This window comes from Zea mays, chromosome 5 (genome assembly GCF_902167145.1).
Source record: "Zea mays cultivar B73 chromosome 5, Zm-B73-REFERENCE-NAM-5.0, whole genome shotgun sequence".
In the NCBI taxonomy this organism is placed as follows: domain Eukaryota; kingdom Viridiplantae; phylum Streptophyta; class Magnoliopsida; order Poales; family Poaceae; genus Zea; species Zea mays.
Window position 1 is genome coordinate 108964934 of NC_050100.1, and position 25522 is coordinate 108990455.

Here is a 25522-nt window from a genome sequence, read left to right on the forward strand (position 1 = left end):
ATTCGTATTCGAAGCTATTCGTATTCAAATTCTAATAAAAATATAAAAAACAAATATGGTTTCAGTGATATCCGTCCATATTTGATTCGATTACATCCCTAATCCAACTCGTCGGGCCACAACCGCGGTGGCGGAGGCAGTGCTCTGGTCATCTAGCGGACGATGCGGGATGTCGGAGGCGGAGCACCATACCCTATGGTCACTCGCACCATCTACGACAACCGGGTTGTGATGATGAAGGTCATGATGGAGGCGCGTGGACTGTGGGAGGCAGTTGACACCAGGAACGTCGAGCGCAACGAGGATTGGTGGGCTATGGAGGCGATCCTACGAGCGGTTCCTCCAGAGATGCATCAGTCCTTGGGGGCGAAAACGACGGCAAAGGAGGCCTGGGACAACCTGAAGACGATGCGAACCGGCTCAGGGCTAGTAAAGCGGGTCAAGATACAACAACTGCGGCAGGAGTACGAGCTCCTGGAGTTCAAGGAAGGGGAAGGAGTGGATGACTTCTTGCTCCGCCCGACGACCTTGGTGACACATTTGAAGGAGCTTGGTCAGCAGATGGAGGTGGACATCGTCGCCAAGTTCTTGTGCGTCGTTCCACCAAGGTTAGCTCAGCTGGCGTTTGTTGTGCCAGTGTTTACGATCTAGCGCGTGCTCTCACCACTGCCCTTCTCGAGCTGGATGAACAACCGGTTCTCATCGAGATGGATCTCTAACGTTGGGGTTGCCTTCATGGGAGGCAGTCTGGTTTCGCTGGTGGATGCCAGTGTCACGGACCCTCCCAAGATATTAGGCCTACTTACAGATGTCTTTGTCCTAAAGACCTTTGACAGTCATGCAGGTGCACCCAATAGCTCGACAGGTCCTGATTCCTGTATCTCCTTCACATCGCCCAAGAGCGTTCATCCCATATCGCAGACATTACATACCATCAGAGTAAAGCAGAAAGAGTTACAATAACTTAATTTACATTCTCAAGTACACTATAGAAAGAGTCATTATTACATAAATGGGTCCGAGTGCTTATACTTATTACATCATGGGAAGGTAAACACACTCCATAAGTTTACTTATTTTTCTTCCTCCTGGACAACGTTGGAGTAGAAGCAGCAAAACTCGGCAGTTTCTTCACCTACAACATGAGTTCGAAAACCCTGAGTACAGAGTATACTTTCGCAAGTCTTACTCGACCAAAAGAAAAGACTCTCAAGGATATGGTGGCCTTTAGGAGTCAAGGTAAGGTTTAGCAAGAACCAATGCCACAATTTGTTCAAAGCTTACCAATGACATCCTGAGTTCACTTGTCACTACGGTGTAGGGCAGTGACCAAGTCTTCATGTCCGAGAAGTAACGACGAACCGAATCGATTAATACCTAGCTGGGAATCTCCAACCACACGACATATGTAACACTTAACCCTTGCATATGTCAACTCGCACCCGGGTTTCTAAAGACCAGAATGGGTTCACGCCAACCGAGAGCACAAATACTCCACCGTCCAACCTCTTGACACGCTACTCTCGCCATCTCTCCACTTCCTTTGCGTGGTAGCCGTGACGAGACATGTGGTCAGTTAAAAGGTCCTCGATCATCAAGCCTACATCGGCTGGGTCCTTAAACGACTCAGACGGAGACACTACACAGAGACTTCCTTCTCGTGCAAGTCACCCGCCCAGTCTCGTCTTTATCATTTATAACCCAAAGTTTGGTACCTGACAGAGGTACTCTTTTCAGATGTTGAACCCATCACGGCCGTGATGGATTCACCATTATAAGTCTTTTCTTTGTAAAAGATCCCATCAAGTGTGAAACATCACCTTTTTAAAAACAAAACATTTTGTTTTCTAAAGCAAGGCTAAGAAGCATAATTAGCTCGAGCCATCTTTTTTGTCTCATGTTCAACTCTGACTGGGAAAAAATGTACTTCAGACTCTTATGATAAGTGTATATATGACATACAATTCCCAACAGATAATGACGCCAAATTTTAAGGGCATGAACTACTGCTGCCAATTCCTAATCATGCGTCATGTAATGCTTCTCATGCTGACGTAGTTGTCTTGAGGTATAAGCTATAACTCGACATTCTTGCATCAAAACACATCCGAGACCAATGCCTGACGCATCACAATATACGTCAAACAACTTCTCAATGTCTGGTTGAGCCAAGACTGGTGCGATAGTTAATAGTGTCTTCAACTGCTTAAAAGCCTCATTACATTTGGGAGACCAATTAAACTTAACATCATTCTTCAACAACTCTGTGATAGGTTTAACTATCTTGGAAAAATCCGGGATAAACCTATGGTAATAGCCAGCTAGTCCAAGAAAGCTCCTAATTTGATGGACTGTGGTAAGAGATTTCCATTCCAAAATATCCTTGACTTTGCTGGGATCAACCGCAATTCCTTTAGCGGATAAGACATGCCCCAAGAATTGGATTTCCTCCAACCAAAACGCGCACTTGCTAAGCTTATCATAAAGTTGATGTTCCCTTAAGCGCGTTAAGACAATCCGCAGATGCTCTGCATGCTCCTCTCTATTCTTGGATTAGATTAAAATATCGTCAATAAAAACCACAACGAACTTGTCCAATTCTGGCATAAATGCCGAATTCATCAAATACGTGAAATGGGCTGGAGCATTTGTTAACCCAAAAGACATAACCAGATACTCGAATAGTCCATATCGAGTAGTAAAAGCAGTCTTAGGTATATCTTCCGGTCGAATTCTTATCTGATGATAGCCCGACCACAAGTTAATCATAGAAAATACTCGGGCTCCAATAAGCTGATCGAATAAAAGATCGATACTGGGAAGGGGGTACTTATTCTTCATGGTAACCTCATTAAGGGGCCGATAGTCCATACACATCCGTAGAGTTTGGTCTTTCTTCTTCACGAAAATGGCTAGACAACCCCATGGCAAAGAACTTGGTCTAATAAACCCCTTCTCCAACAGGTCTTGTAGCTGTGTCTTTAGTTTCGCCAATTCATTAGGAGGCATATGGTACAACCGTCTTGAAATAGGAGCCGTACCAGGCTTTAACTCAATCGCGAACTCCACATCCCTCTCGGGAGGTAATCCGGGCAAATCCTTAGGAAATACGTCCGAAAATTCACATACTACTGGGATATCTTGTACTTCTTGCATTATAGCTTTAAAAGGTCGTCCGGTTGCTTTGACCGGAACAGATATATGAATTAGTAGTCTAGCTCCTTGGCCACAACTCAACTGAACAATCCTTTGACTGGTATTGATGACCGCTTCATTTTGGGCTAACCAATTCATGCCCAAAATCACATCTACGTCTTGTCCTTTGATAACTATCATATTAGTGGGGAAGTCATGTCCCGCTAATTTTACTGGTACGTGAAAGACTACTTCCTTAGTAAAGATTTGGCCCCCAGGTGATTGAATAATAAGACCCCTCTTTGATTCAACACTGGGTATGCAATACTTCTCAACAAAAGCTTTGCTCATGAAAGTATGCGATGCACCAGAATCAAAAAAGAATAACGGCGGGATGATTGGCAATAGAAAACGTACCCATCAACACTTGCTCTCCTTCCGGTGTAGTAGCCACCTGGGTATAGTAAACCCGTCCAGTCCTCTTTTCACCCTTACCTGCCTGGTTGTTTGCCATATTACCCTTGCCTTGGGAAGTATTTCCAGAAGTCTTTTGGAAGTTTGGCTTGTTTTGCTTAGGATAAGGGCAATCTTTGATGAAATGTCCAGGCTTTCCACAGTTGAAGCAGTTGTTAGACGAGCCAGGTAAAGCTGGAAAACGAGTGCCAGGGGCACCCGACTGAGTGGTTTGGGTAGGGGCAACAGTTGGACGAGTGAAAACCGGCTGCTTAAAAGGATAAGAGGATGGGCGAGAAAAAGAACGATTTGGGTTGAAGGAACGGATCACTAGCCTTGATCGCTTTTCGGATCCCTGAGAGGATCCCTCACCTCCTTCACGTCCAAACCTTTTTGTCTTCCCTTGTCCTTAATTTTTCGCCTCCACTGAGATTGCTGTGCTCACGGCCCTGTTGAAGGTGAGATCCAAATAGGTAGCCATTTTCTGCTGCAGCCTATCACTCAGACCTCTCATAAAGCAGTTCTTTAAGTCCGTATTAACGTGTTCTATGGCGTACTGAGATAGATGGTTGAACTTAGCAAGGTACTGCATCACAGAGTCACCGCCTTGCTTCAGGCGAACAAATTCTTCCAACTTCATTCGCAGAATACCGTCTGGAATGTAATGCTCCCTAAACGCTTGCTTAAACTTAGCCCATGTAACAAGATGACCTTCAGGCCAGATAGCTACGAAGTTTGCCCACCACATACTGGTGGGGCCTCGCAGTTATTGAGCAGCAAACAGGGGCTTCTGAGTCTCCGTGCATCGGATCAGTCCAAACTTCTGTTCCATCACATGGATCCATTCATCCGCCTCCAGAGTTCGTCTGCTTTAACGAAAACAGGGGGACAACTTTCCAAAAACTCCATATAAGTAGTATCTCCGGGGCTTGATTTTGGCCTCGGCCTCCTTGCGGATGGATCTGATTTCCCGCCATTTCCCGGAGAAACCGGGTGTTGTCAGCCGTAGCATTAAGCAAGGCAGCAATGGCCTCCGCCAAAATTGGAGGTACAAGTGGTGGGATTGGGGTCTCCTCTTTACTACCCCGAGAAGTCCCTGCCCCATCATGACCACGAGTTCTTGTCGGCATCTGAAGAAAACATACTTTATTATTACACAGTACAGTTACACAACCTTTATTACATTATTCCATGCTCTAACTTATTATACATACTCAATTCATACAACTCACTTTCCTTATTTAGATTACACAAGAAAACAACCTACTACTATACTAGCCTAGTCCTCCACATTCTTGGCCGCTCTAGATCCGCTACTAGCTTCAGGAGGGCGATCATCCACGATGTTCATAGGAGGGGCTCCAAAGATGTCTAGCTCCCCATAGGGTCCTCCTTCAACTGCTCCCGCTGCGCCAGCTCCCATCTCTGCAACTTCAGGTGGTACGTTTGGGTGTAGCTGTTCATACAACACATGCACCTCCTCATGCAGGACTGTTGTACGCTTGCAGTTTTTCCAAGGCCAGGCTCAACTCTTCCACCCAGGCTCGGGCAGTCGCCTCAATCCCAGGGTATGGATTGCGAATTCACAGCCCAGTCAATAGCCTGATCGCGCTCTACAATCTCCCGCTGCAGACGTTCTACTTCTCCAGACAACTCAGCGATTCGGTGACTAACACGCATACAATTCGTACCTCTATGCCGCAACTCCACAGTCAGGCGCTCGACTCTAGCCTCCAAGTCTCCTATGTGATCATTGCTCCCACTGCTGCTCCCTTCATGACGAGGAGCCAACTGGTGACGAGGCACACCCTGAGGTCCAGTCGCTTTCCGAAGAGTGGTCTTTGTGCGTGCCATGTCTCTATAAAAGGGGAGAATACTTAGTATTGTTTGAACATGATGCATGCATGATCCTACAATCATGGAATCAACTACTTATTGATCCCATACTTCTTACATATAACCTAGTAATATGCACTCTTTTGCCCGACTTCTTAAAAGGTAAGTTGCTATAAGAAGGGATCAAGGTAAGGATGAAAGAATATTGAGAGGTAAGTAGTTTAAAACCTTTTGAAGCACTAAGTAATGTCCGAAGAAATGGGCATCGCTCTGATACCAGCTGTCACGGACCCTCTCAAGATATTAGGCCCACCTACAGATGTTCTTGTCCCAAGGACCTTAGACAGTCATGCAGATGCACCCAATAGCTCGACAGGTCCTGATTCCTGCATCTCTTTCACATCGCCTAAGAGCGTTCATCCCATATCACAGACATTACATACCATCAGAGTAAAAGCGTAAAGAGTTACAATAACTTAATTTACATTCTCAAGTACACTATAGAAAGAGTCATTATTACATAAACGGGTTCGAGTGCTTATACTTATTACATCACGAGAAGGTAAACACCCTCCATAAGTTTACTTATTTTTCTTCCTTCTGTTTTGGGACAACCTTGGAGCAGAAACAACAAAACTCGACAGTTTCTTCACCTACAACAACATGGGTTCGAAAAGCCTGAGTACGCAGTGTACTTTCCCAAGTCTTACTCGACCAAAAGAAAAAGACTCTCAAGGATATGCTGGCCTTTAGGAGTCAAGGTAAGGTTTAACAAGAACCAATGACACATTTTGCTCAAAGCTTACTAATGTTGGTCCTTATGAATTCATTTTACTTGTCAGGTTAAATAGTTACCTAAATCTAGATTTCTTTCCTAATCTAGGTCAAGCACCTGGCCTACACTAGTCATCTTTTATCACATCCTGAGTTCACTTGTCACTACGGTATAGGGCGGTGACCAAGTCTTCATGTCCGAGAAGTAACGACGATATGAATCGATTAATACCCAGCTGAGGATCTCCAACCACACGACATATGTAGCACTTAATCCTTGCATATGTCAACTCGCACCCGGGTTTCTAAAGACCAGAATGGGTTCACACCAACCGAGAGCACAGATACTCCACCGTCCAGCCTCTTGCCACGGACGGTACACGCTACTCTCGCCATCTCTCCACTCCCATTGCATGGTAGCCTTTCTGGTATTGGTCCGACCGAGGCAAAGCTTACCCATGACGAGGCATGTGACCAGTTAAAAGGTCCTCGATCATCAAGCCTACATCGGCTCGGTCCTGAATCGACTCAGACGAAAACACTACACCGAGACTTCCTTCTCGTGCAAGTCACCCGCCTGGTCTTGTCTTTATCATTTATAACCCAGAGTTTGGTACCTGACAGAGGTACTCTTTTCAGATGTTGAACCCATCACGGCCGTGATGGATTCACCATCATAAGTCTTTTCTTTGTAAAAGTTCCCATCCAGTGTGAAGTATCACCTTTTTAAAAACAAAACATTTTGTTTTCTAAAGCAAGGCTAAGCATCATAAAACTTGTTTGAATAAACCGGGTAACAAGGAATGGTATTCAATTTCTCAAGGAAGGAAATGCAATAGTTTATCACACAATTCCTATCACCTAATGCAACATTTAAAGTTGGTAAAACTTTAAAATACAAAGAAAGGTAAATGCACCGGGGCTTGCCTTGTGTTGTAGGAGTTTCTGCTTCCTCACCACAGATGTCGAAGTAAAAGTTATTGTCCACTGGAGGATTCTCGGTCTGAGGAACAATCTCTTCTACTATGGATTCTTCTTCGTGTTCTATACGCGGCAATACATGTATATGAATGCTTATGCTATGTCATGGATATGCAACTGTACAACAAAAAGACAGTAAGTTGTGTTTTGAATACAACTTTCCTTCACGGTGCTTATCAACCATTAATACTTCCTAGTTAAATACTCTTCTAAGATTAACTTACTAACCTTCTTAGGCTAACAAGTGAAGGTAAGTTTACTAAGTTCAATTTTATTTACAAAAGTTACCTCTAACTTAGTAGGTATTAAAATGGCTAATCCTTTGGACTTATTACTGATTTTCTGGTCAAACAGTGTCCAAACAAGTTCAAACTTTACTCAAAGTCTATAACAAACATATTAAGTCTACCCAAAGAGTTTTATGATTTTTGGGATTATTATACTATTTCTAAAATTCTGAAAGGCATCATCTAATTACCTTTAAATGCTACATAATTCAGGGTTTGAAATAAAATTCTTAGAATTATTTTTATTAAATACTACTTGATTTTAGGAGTCTAGTAAAATTGGTAACTATCAATTTTCGACTATTTCTAATTGATTTCCCAATCTAGCAGTAAAAAGAAGAATAAAACATGAACATGACTGAGTCGGATTCTACCCAATAGGTCCAAGTCCACGCAAAAAACTGCGTGCGCCCGCGCTTGCGTATTTGCGTCGGGGCCCCTGGCCGTTCAAACAATTGGGAAAAAGAGTCCAGGTCCTGTTTCTATGTCTCTCTGACACTTCCCTCTGCTCCCCCTGCTTCTTTCGTCTTCCCAAATCCCGTCCCCGACCCCTGCCGGCGGCGTCGATGAAATTAAACCCTGGTCACGGCGGCGGAAAGCTTGAGCACCCTTTGAACACCTACTAAACGTAACCCTGACCTAAACCGAACGATCTCAGGGCATGGATTTAGCTAGCAAGCACTACACCGACCCACTCATACCCACAACGGGTTTCTGGGTCCGCGACGTCCGTTCCCGAGACAACAACACCGTAGAGCTCAAACGAAGGGAACGAGGAGCACCAGTAGGTCATATAGTATACATGATGCTTGCGTGAACCGGCTTAGGACTGACGGGAATCGGTTGGTCGACACGGGCAGTTCGCGACGCCGAGCTCGCGTTCCTATCTAGCTATGACAGCAATGACCAAACGACCACTTCGGTGAGCTTCACCAACAAACATGGACACTAGAACGCTAGACCAGAGGTGTTGAACCATATCGTGCTCGCTTGACCACGTGAGGTTGCTATGTCGGCGACATGGTCACCAGGCTCGCGAAAGCACTGAGCAAGAAACTTGAGTAAACCTTGGGTGTAATTTGGGGGAAAGTGAAGGTGATAGCACCACACAGATGTGAACGACAATGATCCACGATGATCTTGGCTGGGCTTGGAGATGACAAGGACCCCCCCCCCCCCCCCCCCCCCCCCCCCTCCACCAGTTGCTCTTTATATGGACAGAGATCAAGCAGTGGCTGGATTCAAAGGAAGTACAACGAAGGATACTCTGGAGGGGTTAGCAACTGCATGAGCGTGAGTGCGTGGCTCAATCCCAGGGATCCACACTCGTTTCTTGAGCACAACAAGGCAGTAAAATGGTGGAGCTCACCACGACAGCGGGCAGTCAGATAAGGCTTCACTGGTGTAGATATTCTTCTGTCCAACTTTGGATATTTCAGTGGTAGCCAAAGTCCTGAACACCCCTGTTATTTACCGAGCCAACCGCATATTTGGGACTCCAAACATAGTGTTTCGCAATATTGCCATCCAAAAGATCTACTTCACAAAAAGGGACTACAGACATCGTCTAATTGATTATACTACCATTTAATGTATATTCTTTCTTTTATTACTTCTTTCCCTGTATTTTGTATCTAAGGAGACCAAATTACCTTGTGCGTGCGTTCTGTCTCCACGCCGCCATGGACGAGCGGCCACCTTCCTGGACACAGCTGCCCTGTGCCCCATCCAGGCCCCCAGGTTCAGCCCCGCCGCACCATCCACCGAGCTCGGCCTGCGCGCACTGGCCAAGGCCGCGTTGGCTACTGTCGCGCCGACCGCCGTGTTGGGCGAGATCGCGCTAGGTGAGGTCGTGCTGGGCGATGTCATGCTGGACTGGGGCGCCTCGTCCGCATCATAGTCCAGCCCAGGGACACGCCAGCCATGGAAGTTGTATCATCGTCCTGGTGTTTCATGAGCATTTTGTATCTAACAATAAGAGTTGTTTGCATCCTACAAGTTACAAATACCAGCTTCCTGGTTCCTGCGCAGACAAGCTGCAAGTTGCAAATATACTAGCTTCCTGCTGCTGCAACTAGCTTCCTGTTGGCCAGCTGTTCACATGATCCTGTTGAGCACGAGAGCGCAGGCGAGTTGTAAGTTCAGTTAGTGCCTATAATTACATAGGGGTAAAAACGGCTAATTAGGGGCAAAATACATGAAATTAGATTAGAAAAGCAAGACAACACGCTAAATAGTAGTATAATCAAGTAGAAGATGTTTGTAGTCCCTTTTTTGCGAAGTAAATCTTTCGGATGGCAATATTGCGAAGCGCTATGTTTAGAGTCCCAAATATGCAATTGTCTCGTTATTTACCCCATCTTTATCTCAGCCTTTGCACAAAAGTGAGACACGACAATGAGAAGATCTGCTGTAGATATTTCAGATCACTATGAACTGCATTGCTTGACTGAACCTTCCCTGTTCAGCCCCCTTTTCTCCCTGCATTTGCTAAAGACAGACCAATCTCTGTTAACAAAACTTGTTCACCAAACAAGGGTCTTCAAAGGTACTATAGGGTTCTTGGACCTAAACTGCATAAATCCTAAGTTATGGCGCCCAAAAATCAGCTACATCAAACTGGTGCCATTTTAGCTTTCTGAATTTCAGCCTACAGTCCCTATCTGCATCTCCCTTCTGACAGAGGTAGTTTGAGCATCATTATCTCCTAGATTTATGTGGCATCAAGCCAGGTCCTCATAAGAAAACTTGTTCATTAATACTGGTTCTCCAACTTTGCTCACACAAACATGGCTCCTAATCACACAGGATAGTCTCTATAAGGCCTCAAAGTTGATCCAACAGATAGGAATTCAGAGTGAGTCACTCTGATCGACATTCAGAATTCACTAGTTTGACAGCACCACTTTGAACATCATTTCCTCTAATTTTTGCACATGATCAAACCCACCTAGCTTAAGAACATTTAATCACCATCTCATGGTCTTTAATCTGTCTACACAACTCCCAGCCTCAAACCTTCTAGAATGATCACAAAAAGGACTTCAAACCAAGTATCAAACACTGAATTTCAGTGTTCAGGTTACTATTCCTAGTCTGAAATTCAGGAATCTGTTAGCCTCACTTCTGATGTGTTTTGCACTAGGTTCCGTATGGTTCTAGGGCTAGGTTCCTTACACAAACATGTACTATTATAGTAGCCCTACAACTTTGTTGTGGTGATTTGTTGGAAAGCACTATGGATCAAAAGCTACAAGAGTTCAAACTTTGTTAAATGTCACTTTCTCTTAGAATTCGAATTCTTGAGCATTTGTGACTTTTGCTACTTTCTCCAATTTGCTCCACAATACTTGGAAATGAAATGGGAAAAATATTAAGTTCTCAAAAGTCAAAACTCTACTACTTTGCCACTTGCACTTTTTATAAAAAAGTGGTTACAACTCAAAATCCTCTCTAGGGCACTATTTAGGGTTTTGAAGCTCCTAATCACTTTCAATGCCTTTTCACTCCTTCTAGCCCTTACCCTTTGAGCACAACCACCTATTGTTAACAAGATTACACGTTTGTCATTAACACCTAGAGTCAACATGCTACTGGCTCATGGAGTGACTCCCTCCCTCTTAAGCAATACACATTAACTAGGTACTATAAGCAAACATCACCTCACATGTTCTTTTTGAAATTTTTACCTAGTGGATTCATTCTAAGTGTATCACAACAATGTAATGCCAATGCATATGATGCCATGTCAGTGTTTTAGTTCTCGTAACACCAGAGGTGTTACAGCCAGAGCCACAAACGCCATAGGCTTCGGCTCCTCGATGAACGCCCATAGTGTGCTGGCTCCACCCTCGATCTTGACGGTGAGTCCATCTCTAGCTCCTGACGACGTGAGATCCATTGACGGTGATGGATTTGGGGAAGACAAAGGTATTGCTGCCCCTTTGCTTGCTTCTTATGTTTGGGCCATGATGAAGGCAAGCCCATCACCAGTGCCCCTTCAGTGGGCTCTTCCCAACCTTGGCCATATGAGCCTGTTCGTCCCTCTTGTGGCATTCACGAGCTCAATGTCTCGTTTTGTCACAATACTTACATTCATCGATAGCAGTTCGCTTCGCCTTTTCGTTGTTGTTGGTGTTTCGTGGTGGCCTTGAACTGGCACCGTCTCTGCTACTCCTGCCACTACGCCTACGACTCATCCTTGACGATGTCTGATTGCTGCCCGAGTTTCCATGGTTGGAGAGTAGGAACCGCGACACAACACACTAGGTCCGTGATGCGCATGCTGAAGTCGTTAACATGTTCACCATTTTTGAACTTAACGAGTTTAACTTGCGTCGTAGCGTCTTTGCCTTTGTTTGGTGCACTTGGTCCACATCGATGTTTGTTTCCTTAAGTGGGTCCCATGCGATCTTGGCGGTTGCCTTGCTCGCGATCGCCCCTTGCATCTTTGGAGGTATCTTGAGGGCGATGGCATCAATAGCATTGCGATCGTTGGTGTACTCGATGGTGCCGACGTTCACCGCCATCCACAGGCCTCTTGCTTGTAGCTTCAACATCATTAGCGCTTGGTCTTGGTCAGCAGTGGGTACTGCCCGTTGCTGCCACTTCCCCTCGTGTCTCGGTGGATCACCATGCTGCGGTTGCCATTGTCAGAGCCACTCCCCGTCTCCTAACGGCGATGCGGTGCTGAGGCAGTTCATCTGCACCACATGACAGCAACCACAGCCCCGACAGCAAATAGTGGCTCTGATACCGGTTGTAGATTTCTACTGCCGGTGTGCCTTGCCGGAGACAAAGACGATCCCTGGATCACCCAAATGGTCACAAAAACTCAACACTAACACTAGAACAAACTGATTTTCGGTGCTGCCATAATACACTGCTAAGAAAGAAAACTAACCAATCAATTAGCTAAGAAAGAAAACTAACCAATCAACAATCAATTAGCTAAGACAGGAAACTAACCAATTATCTAAGAAGGAAACATGAAACCGAGCTGCATTATGCAACACATATCAGATTTGCATGTGCTGAAATGAAATCAAACAATTTTGTGAGCAATGCTGTGTGAGTTTCATGCAACTTTCTACTGAGAAGTCTTCATTCAATGGTTCAACCTGATTTTTTTTCACCCAATGGTGTATTTTTTCTTGCAAACTTACATGTTTGTGAGTTTCTTACTGTTTGAAATACACAGGTTAACTGGAACAGAAGAGACGGTAAGAGCAGCCTCAAAGCGACTAACTCAGGGAATGGCAGATTTCAGCAAGGCAATATCTTCAGCAAAAACCGAAGAGGAAAAAACTAAAATTGTGAGTTTTTGCGAGATTTAGTATACTGAACAATATCATTGGGTCAACATTCTTTTTTCAGAGTGATAACATTCTGGACAATTGTGTTTTTTTGTGCAGAAAGGCGATCAACAAACTTCAACAAGGACAATGAGGTCATATAACAATATATTGGCAATGGCACAGGTAGTTTTTTTTGTTTTACTTAAGCATTAACTTTAGTAAGGTCAGACCCAAGGTTATATCAAGGCTAGGTGTTAAGCGGGCATTAGGCCACTGCCTAGCGCCTAGAGGTCTAGAGATCTGAAGCGTAGATTAATCATGCTTAAGCTTTTATAGGAATATACAATATAATATATATTTGCCAAGAAAATTAGGTCCTGAACACTCTGATGGGTCTCTTTAAGATATGATACACTCCCAACACAGAACTCAAAGAATCCAGCATTAATCAAATCATAATCTGTCAAAAGATGTCAGAAAGAAAAAAATAAATGGAAAAGGAAAGGAAAAAAAGAATGCTAAGGACTTTTGGTGGCCTATTTAGAAGCCCATTAATTCAGCACAAATCCAGGTTCCACCACATCCAAACGTTTCTTTACCCTAACCTTTTCAGTGCTCTAACGAAGGCACATAGCCACCGCCGTTTCTTCATCTTCCTCGCAGCACCGGTGCTCCATCTTCTGCTCCCCCCCCCACTTGCGCTCAGCACGGAGCCTCGGTGTTGGCGTCAGCGACTCCCCATCCTGCCAGTAGCCTCGCGCCCTTGCCTCCAATCCTCACATCGGCCGGCGACCTTGCGTGCATGACTCCCTCTCCCTTCCGGTGGACCGTCAACAGCGCTTGGCCCTGGTGGCTGCGCCGCGCGTGGCTGGCATGCAGCGGGAGACAGTAGCTGCTGCTTCATCAAGGTGGTCGTGCGGCTTTGGGAGCGCTTATGCCCCAAATGCCGTTTTTTTGGAACCTTGGTCAGACCCTTTTTCGAGTCCCTTAATTCTCTCCAGTGTAGTTTAGACTAGCTCTGGTGGGCAGAACTTGTTTCCATGATTATTGTGATATTACTAGATTCTGGGTGCTAGCAGTTCTTATAACATTGGAGGCAGATACAAGATGGTGATACACCAGATTGTGCATATGGTGTGCAAAACACTGTTTTGCACTGTAGAAGCATTGTTTACGGAGTGGAGTTTGAAATAGGAGGTGTGATATGAAGTGGGATATAAGGGCTATTAGAGATAGCTTAAGGTATTGATTGTATATGGTCCAAATAGACCAAATGTGTAGCTCTTTGTCTGAAGTATATGTTTCTAGCTATTTAAACTTTGATACTAAATTATGCAAACCTTTATATACCTATATAGAAGGGCAGCACTGGTACAGTGGTGAGAGCAGCTGTTTCTTTGAGTCACCAGATCCCGGGTTTGAAGCGGCCTCCCCGCATTTGCGGGGGCAAGGTTTGCCTTGGTTTACCCCTTCTCTAAACCTCACTCATGTGGGAGTCTCTGACACTGGGTCTGCCCTTGATATACATATATAATGGCTAAAAGACTGAACTACATTCCTCTGGTTTACACTGCCGATAGCTTGATATGATGTCTAGTTGTATCTGTCAGAAACAATGTTCAAAAGACACACTAAGCGCTAGGCAGGCAACGAGGCTCTGCCTGAGCCTATAGGTATTCTAGGCGCATGCACTCCTAGTTGATTAATTAATGCCTTGTTAGATAGAGGACATATGACATTGAAAACAAGAACTTGGATATTAAATTTTACAAACCTTGATATATGCACATATATAATGCGGTTTGCATTGCCAATAACTTGATATGATGTCTATATCTGTCAGAAGCAATATTCAAAAAGCACCAAGTGCTAGGTAGCCAACCAGGCTCTGGCCAAGCGTTAGCCATTTCTAGGCGCATGTACTCCTAGTTGATTAATTAACGCCTTGCTAAGTAGAGGATATATGACAATCAAAACAAGATTTTGATTTTGATATTAATATTATCATGCATATGTGAGTTCCATGATGGCTAAGGCGCGCCTTACTCGTTTAGGGCAAGGCGAGGCCGGCGCCCAGAAGAATCCGGCTCATGAACGCCTAGGCGACGCCTTTTAAACCATGGTTCCATCATCATAGCTCATCACCCCCTATCTTCAATTTGCCCAACTTTCATATATTACAGGCCTAAACTACTACTAAATGACACATACCTTTTAAAAGAGAGCCATATGATTTTTTTGTTGACATTTCATGTGCTTGCAGTGTACATATTCTAACTATATCAATGATGTTTCTTTCAGCCATTGCATTCAAAATCCCCTTTATTTATCGGTGATAAGAAAATCGCTCTATCATGGATGGAGCATCCCAAGAAACCAACAGCTACGACAGCAGGGTTGGATGCCTACTATCAAATATTTCAATTTTTCTCATAGTTCCTCAAATGTTTCATTTTACTCATTTTTAGTTTGCAAATCATTCAAGGGGGAAGAGGTCACAACCTGCTACTACAAATGGGAATGGCCCTGCAAACAAGAAAGGGAGAGGAGGAATGCACAACCAGCTTGTGAACAGAGCTTTTGAAGGACTGTCTCGTGGTGGTAGAGGCACTGGAAGGGGGCGTGGCAGGGGTGGCCGAGGACGAAGAGGGTGGGGTGGCTACCGCTGAGATGACCTGGAAACTCTGTTCAAACCTGACATGGGATGAGCTTTCTGCTTCCACTTGAGAGTAAATGCAAAGGTCGATATTTATTTGTGTGCCTCAGCGCAACAAGTTTAAATTGGAAGGCACACAACAGCAGAATGCGTACAGAAAGAGTAAAAAAGAATGCTTGAGAAATGTCCGCAAGATCTGTGCATCTTTCCTATTCATTTGCCATCAAGCCGTGTTCTTTGCCACCCTCCGTCGCTTCACCTGAGTTGGCTGTTTGATGAAATGTTGGCAAGATCTGTGCATCATCTTTCATATTCACTTACCATCTCACCGTGTTCTTTGAACCCTAACAGTCGTTTCACCTGTGTTGGCTGTTAGAACTCAACAGTAAGATATCGTTCATTTATTTTATTTGATTTTACCAGTGTTTGAAGAGGCGACCGAGCTTTTGTGTTGGACTTCGTTTAAGTTCGTTTTATGATCCGTTTTACCGGCACAGAGGTATAGTGATGTTTAAATTTTATAGTAAGGATTGATCTATTTTAGGATCCGATTTACCTGCTGTACAACCCACATAAAAATGATAAATGACCTGTATTTTAAGGGGTATTAAGTGTTTAAGGGTATCAAAGGGGTAAGTGTTAAAAAACATGAGACGTATTTTAGTGGAGTCTTGTCACACCCGGATTTAAGTGATAAAGCTGGGTGCGTCTTATATGTGCGCTAAGTAAGAACAACACATATAATGACAAAGTATATATAGATAAGTGTCATAAATATTATAAATGTAATTATTACATAGTGTAAGGCTGTAAGCCTTATAAAAATAAATGATAAATATAAAGCGAACTAAATGTTTATTCATGACGCCATAACTCTTACTCATTGTACGACTTCTCCTGGATCATCTGTTCTTCTTCTATAGAGGGTTATATATCGCAAGTGCGAACTCACAAAATATCATAGCTCAAAATATCATAGTTCAACAAGTTGTAGAGAATAATGTGCATGAACTCACTAAAAGTAAGAGTTTATGTGAATTGTAAGGTTGTTCAACGATAGATGTTAAAGCTGAGCATTGCTTTTAGTAATTGGTCAAATTTTATTAGCAATTATTAGATTTAAGTAAATATCATACCAGAATAATAATAGAACATAATTAATAATAAATCCCATGCAATGCAAATGACAAATTTAATTTAGTTCCATAGTTTAATCATGCGAGAGTTCTGAGCTGCTCATGATCGCGAGTACGGCTAGCATACCAGTTTTACACTCTACAGAGGTTGTACCCTATACCCATAAGTCGTGTATTCCATGTTTTCTGGGTTTGCAAGACCCTTAAACACAACCGAGGTGAATGGCTACGGGTCCACTACGAGGCCTTTACAAAGTTCCACTAACATTAGAAAACCCGCTACAGTTTGTAGGAAGAGCAATGCAGAAATCCCCCGTTTGACCGTCATCGCAGCAAAATCAACCCCTACACGCCTACTCCCCTACTGCCCTTGCTTCTATCGGGTAAGAAAATCTGATACCACTTTATAGAGCTGGAGTGCCCGATCTTTCGGTGAGTGGAGATAATTCCGATTTGGTGGAAGTAGACCCTCACGATCCGACTACGACGAGTGAACCCGAAGCGCCAATGCAATCGCTGAACCAACTCCCAATGGTTACCGACCTTGCTGATACGAGATCGACCTAATCACGAAGATCGTTTCCTGTGCGCTATCGAAGAACGAATAAGAAAAAGATGCGAGCAATCTTAATATCACTCGAGGTGGAGTTCTGAATCACAGAGGACAACACGTATTTGTGCGTGTTCTGGGGTAGCTAAAGCTAGATGTAAAACAAAACTCAAGTTCTAAATGAAATAGGTCTTTGACTAAATAGAGGAGAGGCGTGAACAGTAGGGCCGGCGCTACACTACCACAGTTACTGTTCACGACTTCCTTAGGCGCCCCATCCGGGCCTTCCTGTTGGGCCATCTTCTAATCTTCTGGGCCTTCGTTATTTAACAGCATGATGTAGTTCAATTCTCTTGCACGGGCTCGAGTCACTGGCCCAGGTGGAAGGGTGGCGCCTGGACTGGGGAAGATGGTGCCTGGGCTGGAGAAGGTGCTGCTGGTGTAGATGTACTCATGTTGGTGTTGATATCCTCATCAGTAGTCCTCCACAAGCTTTCCTAGTTAGTCAGCCAAGGGCGTCCCATTCCACCCTTGTGGTGGAACGTGTTTGTAGCATCTCAAAATTTCAAATCTTGAAAATTTCTCAAACTCACTCTAAATTCAAAATGAATTTTAAATTTCATTTCAAAATGTTTGTTTGCGAGTTGATATCAACAAATGAAATATACTGGTCTATATTCTCTCCAAAATCCTACTCAAAATATCCTACAAATGTTATCCCCAGTGATCCCCCTCAAAATTCTTTCCAAAAATACCGCCTAGATATTTTCCTAGTGACCCCCTTCAAATTCTTTCCAGAAATACTGCCCAAATATTTCACCAATAATCCTCCAAGTATTTTCCTCCTGAGAAATACCTTCAGAATCATTTTTCAAGTCCCTACAAATATTTTCTTCATAACCTTCTTCATGCTCATACGTATATGTATGCCTCCGGTGTCATACGGTGAGCTCTACAAGCTAATTACACTTATGCAAGACAAATACTTGCTAATCTCCCACTAATCCTCTCATCCTCCCCCCTAATCCCCCCACCGAGCCTATAAATAGAGGGGCAAGGGCCTCCTCTCAAGCCACCCCAAGCCATTTCATGGCAACTATCTCCCCCCCACACGCCCACTCCACTTCCCACATAAGCACACACTAGCACAAGGATCGTTCGGTCGTTCTTCGATCGTTCGTCCACCTGTTCTTAGTTTGTTCGTTCGTTCGTCCGATCGTTCATGGTTCGTTCGTCCGTTCGTCCGATCGTTCGATCGTTCGTCCGTTCGTTCGTCCAAATAATCTTTGTTCAGCCGTTATGCTGCCGAAATTACGATCGTTCGTTCGTTCGATTATTTGATCGTTCATCGTTCGTTCATAGTTCCTATTCATTGTTCATCGTTCGTTCATAGTCCCTATTCATCGTTCGTCCAGATAATCTTTGTTCAGCCGTTATGCTGCCGAAATTCCGATCGTTCGTTCGTCCGTTCATAGTTCCTATTCATCGTTCATCATTCGTTCATAGTCACTATTCATCGTTCGTTCATACGACTATTCACCATTACTATTCATCATCGTTACTATTTAACAACGTTACTATTCATCATTACTATTCACCGACACTATTCATCATCGTTACTATTCATCGATGATATCTATAATTACTTTTTCATCGTCACTATTCATCGTCACTATTCATCGATCATCCATCACCCTAAATTTCAACTACTCATCCATCATGTTGTCCAGTCCAACTAAGACTAGCCAGACCAATATTTCAGTCATACGAACTCTGGTGACTGTGATTTTCCTTCCAGTAAGAACTTCCCATCTGGTCACCCATCCAAGGTTTCTCCAAGTTGAGCACGCTTAACTTTGAGATTCCTACGAACCAGGCTTCCAAACTCAGATTCCAATAATTCTTATTTCTAAATTCTTATCAAACTATTCCCTATCCAACCATGTCATCCCTTAAGCATGGTTCATATTCCAGAAAACTCCCAAAATACTCTTGTCCCATATTCTGCCTATAATTCTCCTGTTCATACTAAGTCAGATGATTCATTCGTCACTATTCTCACCAACAGTGAACTTCACTGTGCTACACCACATACACCCAGCTATAAATACACCCAGCTACCCTCTTCCTCTCCACACACACTCAACACCCTCAGCCAAGGCAAACACCCCACCCACTCAGTTACTCTGCTCTGCCGGCTACACGCATAGTGTCGCTTCGCCTCCAATCCACCCTCCTGGTAAGCACCTCCGCTCCACCACAAGTAATATCACAACACCACATGACACAGATTCTGCTCAAGACTCTACCCATCCATATATGGCTATTCTGACCACTATACTAAATATTTGTTGATATACTTGCTGGTTTTTATGTTTGCTTGTTCATGATGCATAGTTATCGGAGCGTTCGTGCCGTCTCGTGGAGGCCAGATCTGCAAGTCTACGCCAGGCGGTGAAGCCAGAAGCCAGTTTCGCGAGCTCTCCCCCCCTTCGCCGGATAAGCAACGACAAGCTCACTGGATCCCTTTGATGCATAAATTACCTATGATTTTTCAACCACAACCCTGAGCCTGTTATTTTATGCATGATATGATTTTGAGACAAGTTATTATGGCCACCCAGCCGCTTGCCGTAATCAATCTCTATACTCCTTGACATATTTGTTACAAATGATTTGAGAAAAGGTGTGAGTTTTCAAAAGAAAATGTTTTCCAAAATGGGTATGATGAAGGGTTGTCACCCTTATCACCTTTTGAGTGGGGATGATCAGGGACTTCCTGGTTTAGGGGAGGGCCTAAGGTGATGGCTCAGCCGGGTTAGGTGTGAGCAGAAGGATTGTCCCCTCATATAAGGACCGGTTTGTCATCCTTCACTACCTGTACTCATGACAAGTACAAACACTCGAGACTGTATGGGAAGTCACTCAATCTGAACTCGTACGGTCCAAACCCCAGGGTTATGATGGCTGGGGAGCACCGGGAGGATAAGGAGGGGGAATATTTTGTCTGGTTTGGACATGGCGGTGGCCTGACTCCTTCCGGTATAACCGTTAAGGTAAGGACATGCGAGGAAAGAGAGAAATTCGGCATTCGGGTCTCACGACGGTGAGATTGCAGAAACCGGACTAGTGGGTAAAGTGTACCCCTCTGCGCAGAGTTCAAACCTATTCGAATAGTCCGTGTCCACTGGAATGGACGAGTCTGGTGTGGTATGACAATTAGTGTTTTGTTTTCCAAAAATACTTCTGAAAAGTGGTTTTTAAAAGGTCCGGCGGTTGAGCCGTGAGCTATGGTGGATGGGAAGTCCAGTAGCTGTTTTTGAAAATGAAAACCAGTGGGAAACTGTTGAGATACCTGGATGGTTTAGTCCAGGGGATTTTGTTCTATATTGAAAAACTTCCTGCTCCTTCGGGAGAGGATGCGCTTTGAAAAGTACAAAATGTTTTACAAAACAACCCTGCATCAAATATTGCTGTTTCTGCAAAATATACCGAGCTCCACATATTCCATGCATTATATCTGATTTCCCCATTCCGCGGGTGAAGGTGGGCTGCTGAGTACGTAAGTACTCACCCTTGCTTATTTGTTGTTTTTCAGAAAAGGAGATCGTTGATCGGGTAAGAGTTACGCCTGTTCCCAACCTTGCTTGTGGCTGTTGGACCGCTGATTTGCTTCGCTGCGTATATCGGGCTGCTTCAGCCCCACTCTGATGATATGTCCCGAGTTGTGGACCAACTCTTAAGTTGATCGCCACCTTTATAGGTTTGTCTCGTTTAAGCAGATCTAGAACTATCTGATGTATAAATGTGTTTACTAGCCTCCTGGGACTAGTAATTATATCACATATGAGTCCCAAAGGATTGAGGCGCTTCAGTGTTTCTCAAGTTAAGCTCCATGTTCCAATTAATATAATGACCTTGTCATGAACAATAAGTAAAACAATAGTATAATTGGAACATAATCATAATGTAATGTTAATCCCAAATCCATAAAGAGCAATAGCAAAACTACCCAAATAGTTCAGCGGTAAACAAGGTGAAAAGATATCCAAACTAGGGTGACCTATTGGGTCCCATCAAAATGAAGCCTATGCATGAGTAAATAAATATAAAGATCATTATTGGGTAACAAAAGTGGTCAAGGGCATAACTTGCCTTCAATGAGCTCCTGCTCAGCAACTTCTACCTGCTGAACACCCAGATCCTCGGCCACTGGCTCTTCTACTCACCACAATACAAACAAGCATGGTACAAGGGAGAAATTAACATCACACTAAACATGTATACAAAATACATAATAATAATCTACGCATCGTAACGAGATCATAGGAAAAAGAATCACTAAATTCGGAGTTACGAATTTCAAGATATGATTCTCCGAAGGTTTCATGTTTTTGGTACAACATTAATTAAGTGATCAAATTTAATATGAGTTTCCTGCTAAAAAAGAGACACTAGGATAAACAATATTAAAACAAAATTATAGGAACCAGAATGGATCAATTTGGACTTCATATGAATTTTCTAGGAACTAAACAAGTTCTAGGGTTATTTTTAAACTTAAAAATTCATTTCTTAAATTAATTTCCTGATTAAATTTCTGTTTGGACTACGCGCAAGATTAAGGAGAAACACAGGGGTCACTGCATAAAATATCCTACGACTCAAACTCCAGTCGCCAGGACTGCGGGTTTATTTCTATTTTTCGTAAGGTCTACTTTGCAAAACCACCGGCCGAAGGGATATTGGCCGATATCAGCCGTCCGTCTAATGCCGACGCTCCAGATTAAATCATCAATCTCGTGAACCAGTACGCTAAACCCCACGTTGGATCCAAAATCCACGGCATGGATCTTACATGCACCGGAATCGACCTGATCCCTCCGATCGGATCGCAACGGTTCCGATTCCCCCATGCCCAATCGTTATGCCAGGATTAATCAGAGCCGCTACGAAAAGATCCAACAACACAGAACCCCTTCCCCTACCTCCAAACACGTCCACGGCGGCGCCACCCGTCCGTCACGGCGGCACGCCACCGGCACATGTCAATTGCACCAAATTAGGCCCTAATTCGACATCCGAAGGGGTCCTACTTTATGTAGACAACTACATGAATCAGATGGGCAGACTCATAACGACGATCAAAGTCCCGGCGATGCTGGCCACACGGCGGTGCAGATTCATTGGGAGAAGTTGCTCCGACGAGCAATTCTGCGCTCTCCAAGGGTCCCCAACCGTCCGCACTTGCCGTAGACACTCCCGCACACCACGACGAGGCCCCCTGCCAACGCCACCGGCCAGAACGGCGCCGAGGACGAGGTTCAACATGGTCGTGTGGTGTTCTCCCCCCTTTCCTTGTCCATCTCTCCCACTCCGATGTCGGCTGTTTGCGAGGAGAAAGTGGAGGATAGAGGGGAGCCGTTAGCGCACTACGCGCACATATAAGCCAGGCGAGGTGGTCTGGGGACGAGCAACGAACCCCGAGGTTGTGGCGCAGCTCCGCCATTACCGGCATGGTAGTTGAGCGGGGGCTGACAACCTAGGCCCACACAACAGCGACTCAAGAACCAGATCGCGGCGTGGTGTTCGGGTCTGACGTGCGGGCTCCACGTGACAGAGCGCAACAGAGTGAGTGACTGATCGGTGGGTCCCACGCAGCAGCGACGTGCGCGAGGTGGGTGCAACTGACAGGCGAGGTCCCAGTGGTTAGCGACGGATCTATCCAGCGCGCGCGGATAGCCGCTGACTGTCGTCGCCCGCCTGTCGGCGCACGCCAGCGGCTGGGCTGCATCAGGCGACTGGTTATTTGGGCCAAGATAAAGGATTTGAGCCCACACGCCATTTTCCATTTTCCTTCTTTCCTTTTTCTTTTGTTTCCAAATTGAAACTTCCTTTCAAATTTAAATTTAATACTGTGGCAAATTTATCTTCAAATTACATTGTACATTTAAGGTACTAACTTTGAAAATACATTTTTATATATATTTTATGTAAGTTTCATATTCCTTTATTTCTCCACAATCAAATTATAATTTTAGGTATTAAATCCAATTTTGGACATTATTTAATTTCTATTAATATCTTTTTATTATTATTATAAAATGCACACACAAATAAATCCCAGCATGATGCACAAATTAGTCATGTCATTTATTAATTATATACTTTTAAATGGGGTGTTCACATGTGTTTATATGTAGAGGCAACTCATATATAGAAAATAATTTCAATTTCTTATTCTTTACAACTTGGGTATTACAAGTCTCTAGCACGGTAAGTCCGGATACAGTTTTATCTATACAATCTATATAAATGAGCCATATATTTTACATAAATGAGTGGTATCTTGATAGATTTTAGTGAATAAAAAATAAGACTTAGATATATTGAGTTGTATGAAGGGGTTTCTTATAGTATCTAATGCTTGGAGAAACACAACATAATTTATATGTTATACATGCCCTGAGCTATTTATGTAAGTAGCTGCAACCGATATTGAGTGATCTTTATTGGCCAACAAGGATGCAACGCCCATATTACAAATTTACAACATTGCACTTCACGTGAGTCTAGGTTTTTAACTGAAAATAACAAAACACTACCCTATTATTCTGTGGTAATATATTTTTTGGTATCGAATCTCTACTCCGGTATCGAATATCTACTCTGGTATCTAATCACTGTATGCAGAAGTGACGTCACAAAAGTGACGTCCGCACCCTTCGTTCTCTGTTCTGTGCAGTTGCCTCGACTTGGTGTCTTTTTTGTTAGGCTTTTGAATCTATTTTTAATGTTTAAAGCCAACCAATAGTGAAAGGCTTTGGCTGTTTTGATTAAAAGTTGCTTTTGCTCTAATACAAAATTAAAAGCAGCTTGTTTTGTATTTAGTTGCAGAGTTGGTAAACATATTTAAAAAATTATCCACTTGCCACTATTTATGAAGTTATCGGTTTGATTTTTTCCTTCTACCTTGTCTTTAATTTGACCCTATTTTTGTCTCGTGCATCGTGTATGGTCAGTGACAATGCTTCTTCCTCTCTTTCCCGACAATCTCTCGTTCTGTGGTCTCGCTAGGGTGAGGCGACCCACTTTGTTCCTGAAATTGGCTGCTGTGTGAGACCTCAGTTGTTACGTGAGCGTCGCAGTGGGAGAGCACGGACCTGATCGCTATGTTTAGATTTGTTTAGTTCGATCGTGGGTGTGTGATATGGGATGTGAAAAAAACAGAAATTTGTTTGGTTCGAACAACTATGAAACTGTAGGTTTGCTATGTATGTAATGCCCTACCTAGTAGGAGACTGTTGATATTCGAGTTGATTGTGAAAATTTATTTTCTGTAATAATTGACAAGGAAAAACATTTTAGAAATAGAAACTTGATTTTTGTAAGTTTTGCATCCTGTTCACTTCTTTACCACAACGGAGCAAGGCGTGGTGGAAGCTAGAGAAGGCGACCTTTGTGCGTTTAACCTCATATTTTTTGAACTTTTCATGTACTGGTTTTCCTACAGTATTTTTATTTAAGATAAAAAAGATGAGAGTATTTATAGGTTAGGGGGGTGGGTGGGAGGATTTACAGTATACATCCAGTGTCTAATATTCTCAGCCAACAATTCTTTCATCCTGTAAGTGTTGAGGAGCAATTCCTTTGTACGGAAAATGGACCCCAACCCATTTTTCTAAGTGATGTTGTTGTTTGATGATCAACATGACATTTGGACTAAAGTTTTACAAGTGTTTGTGTTTTATATTTCACAGGATGAGAAGTGAACTGGACTGAGGCTTTGAGGATGCAACACCTCAAAAGAAGACCTGAAAGACATTTAGAAGACTTACAAATACTCAGCACAAGTCTAAGACACATAGACCAAAAGAGCCTAATTGAAGAAGATTGAAGAATAAGAAGATGGGTTGAAACTAGGTGTACTGGACCGGTTTGCTAGAAAACCTCTCGGGTGTTTGGCAAGCAGGGGCACTAGATTGGGTGAGTGCACACCGGACCGGGTCCAACAGTCGACAACGGCTAATCGGCTAACGATCATATGATGTGGCGAGCACCGGACTACTACTGTAGAGTCAGAAGCCAACAACTAGCTGACGTGGAGGTGGTCCAAAGATGCACCGGACTGGTCCGGTATAGAGTAGAGCAACCACTTTTATCCAACAACTACATTTTGATGGGTGCTCTATAAATATCCCCTCGCCAACCATTTGAAGGTTTGGAGAGCTCAAGAAGGTTGCCCAAGTGTAGAGACACATCTCCAATAGATCAAACACCTAAGTGTTTAAAAAATCACTCGATGATTAGCGTATGAGCTTTGCGAAGTGCATAGGTTTGTTAGACCACTATTGCGCTTGCTCTAGGTTTGTTCCTAGGTTGATTAGTGAGGTTAGAATAACCCACAAATGCCTCGG

At 43.7% G+C, this 25522-nt stretch overlaps 1 protein-coding gene across 3 annotated transcripts in view; it reads left to right on the top strand.

Annotated features, from left to right (window-relative positions):
• The window catches only part of LOC100193839 (uncharacterized), a 35510-nt gene extending 19652 nt beyond the window's left edge, over positions 1 to 15858 (top strand). The window contains exons 13-17 of one of the 3 annotated variants that reach the window (XR_004858121.1): positions 12667 to 12781; positions 12881 to 12946; positions 14818 to 14885; positions 15065 to 15159; positions 15249 to 15831. Coding sequence is in view for 2 of the 3 variants with exons in the window: in NM_001367042.1 (NP_001353971.1) it covers positions 12667 to 12781; positions 12881 to 12946; positions 15065 to 15159; positions 15249 to 15432 (460 nt within the window). In the remaining variant the exon portion in view is untranslated. Of the gene's footprint in view, positions 1 to 12666; positions 12782 to 12880; positions 12947 to 14817; positions 14886 to 15064; positions 15160 to 15231 lie in introns of all 3 variants that reach the window. The other 2 variants (XM_008682975.4, NM_001367042.1) reach the window with 2 other exon arrangements.
• The last annotated feature ends 9664 nt before the right edge of the window (positions 15859 to 25522 follow it).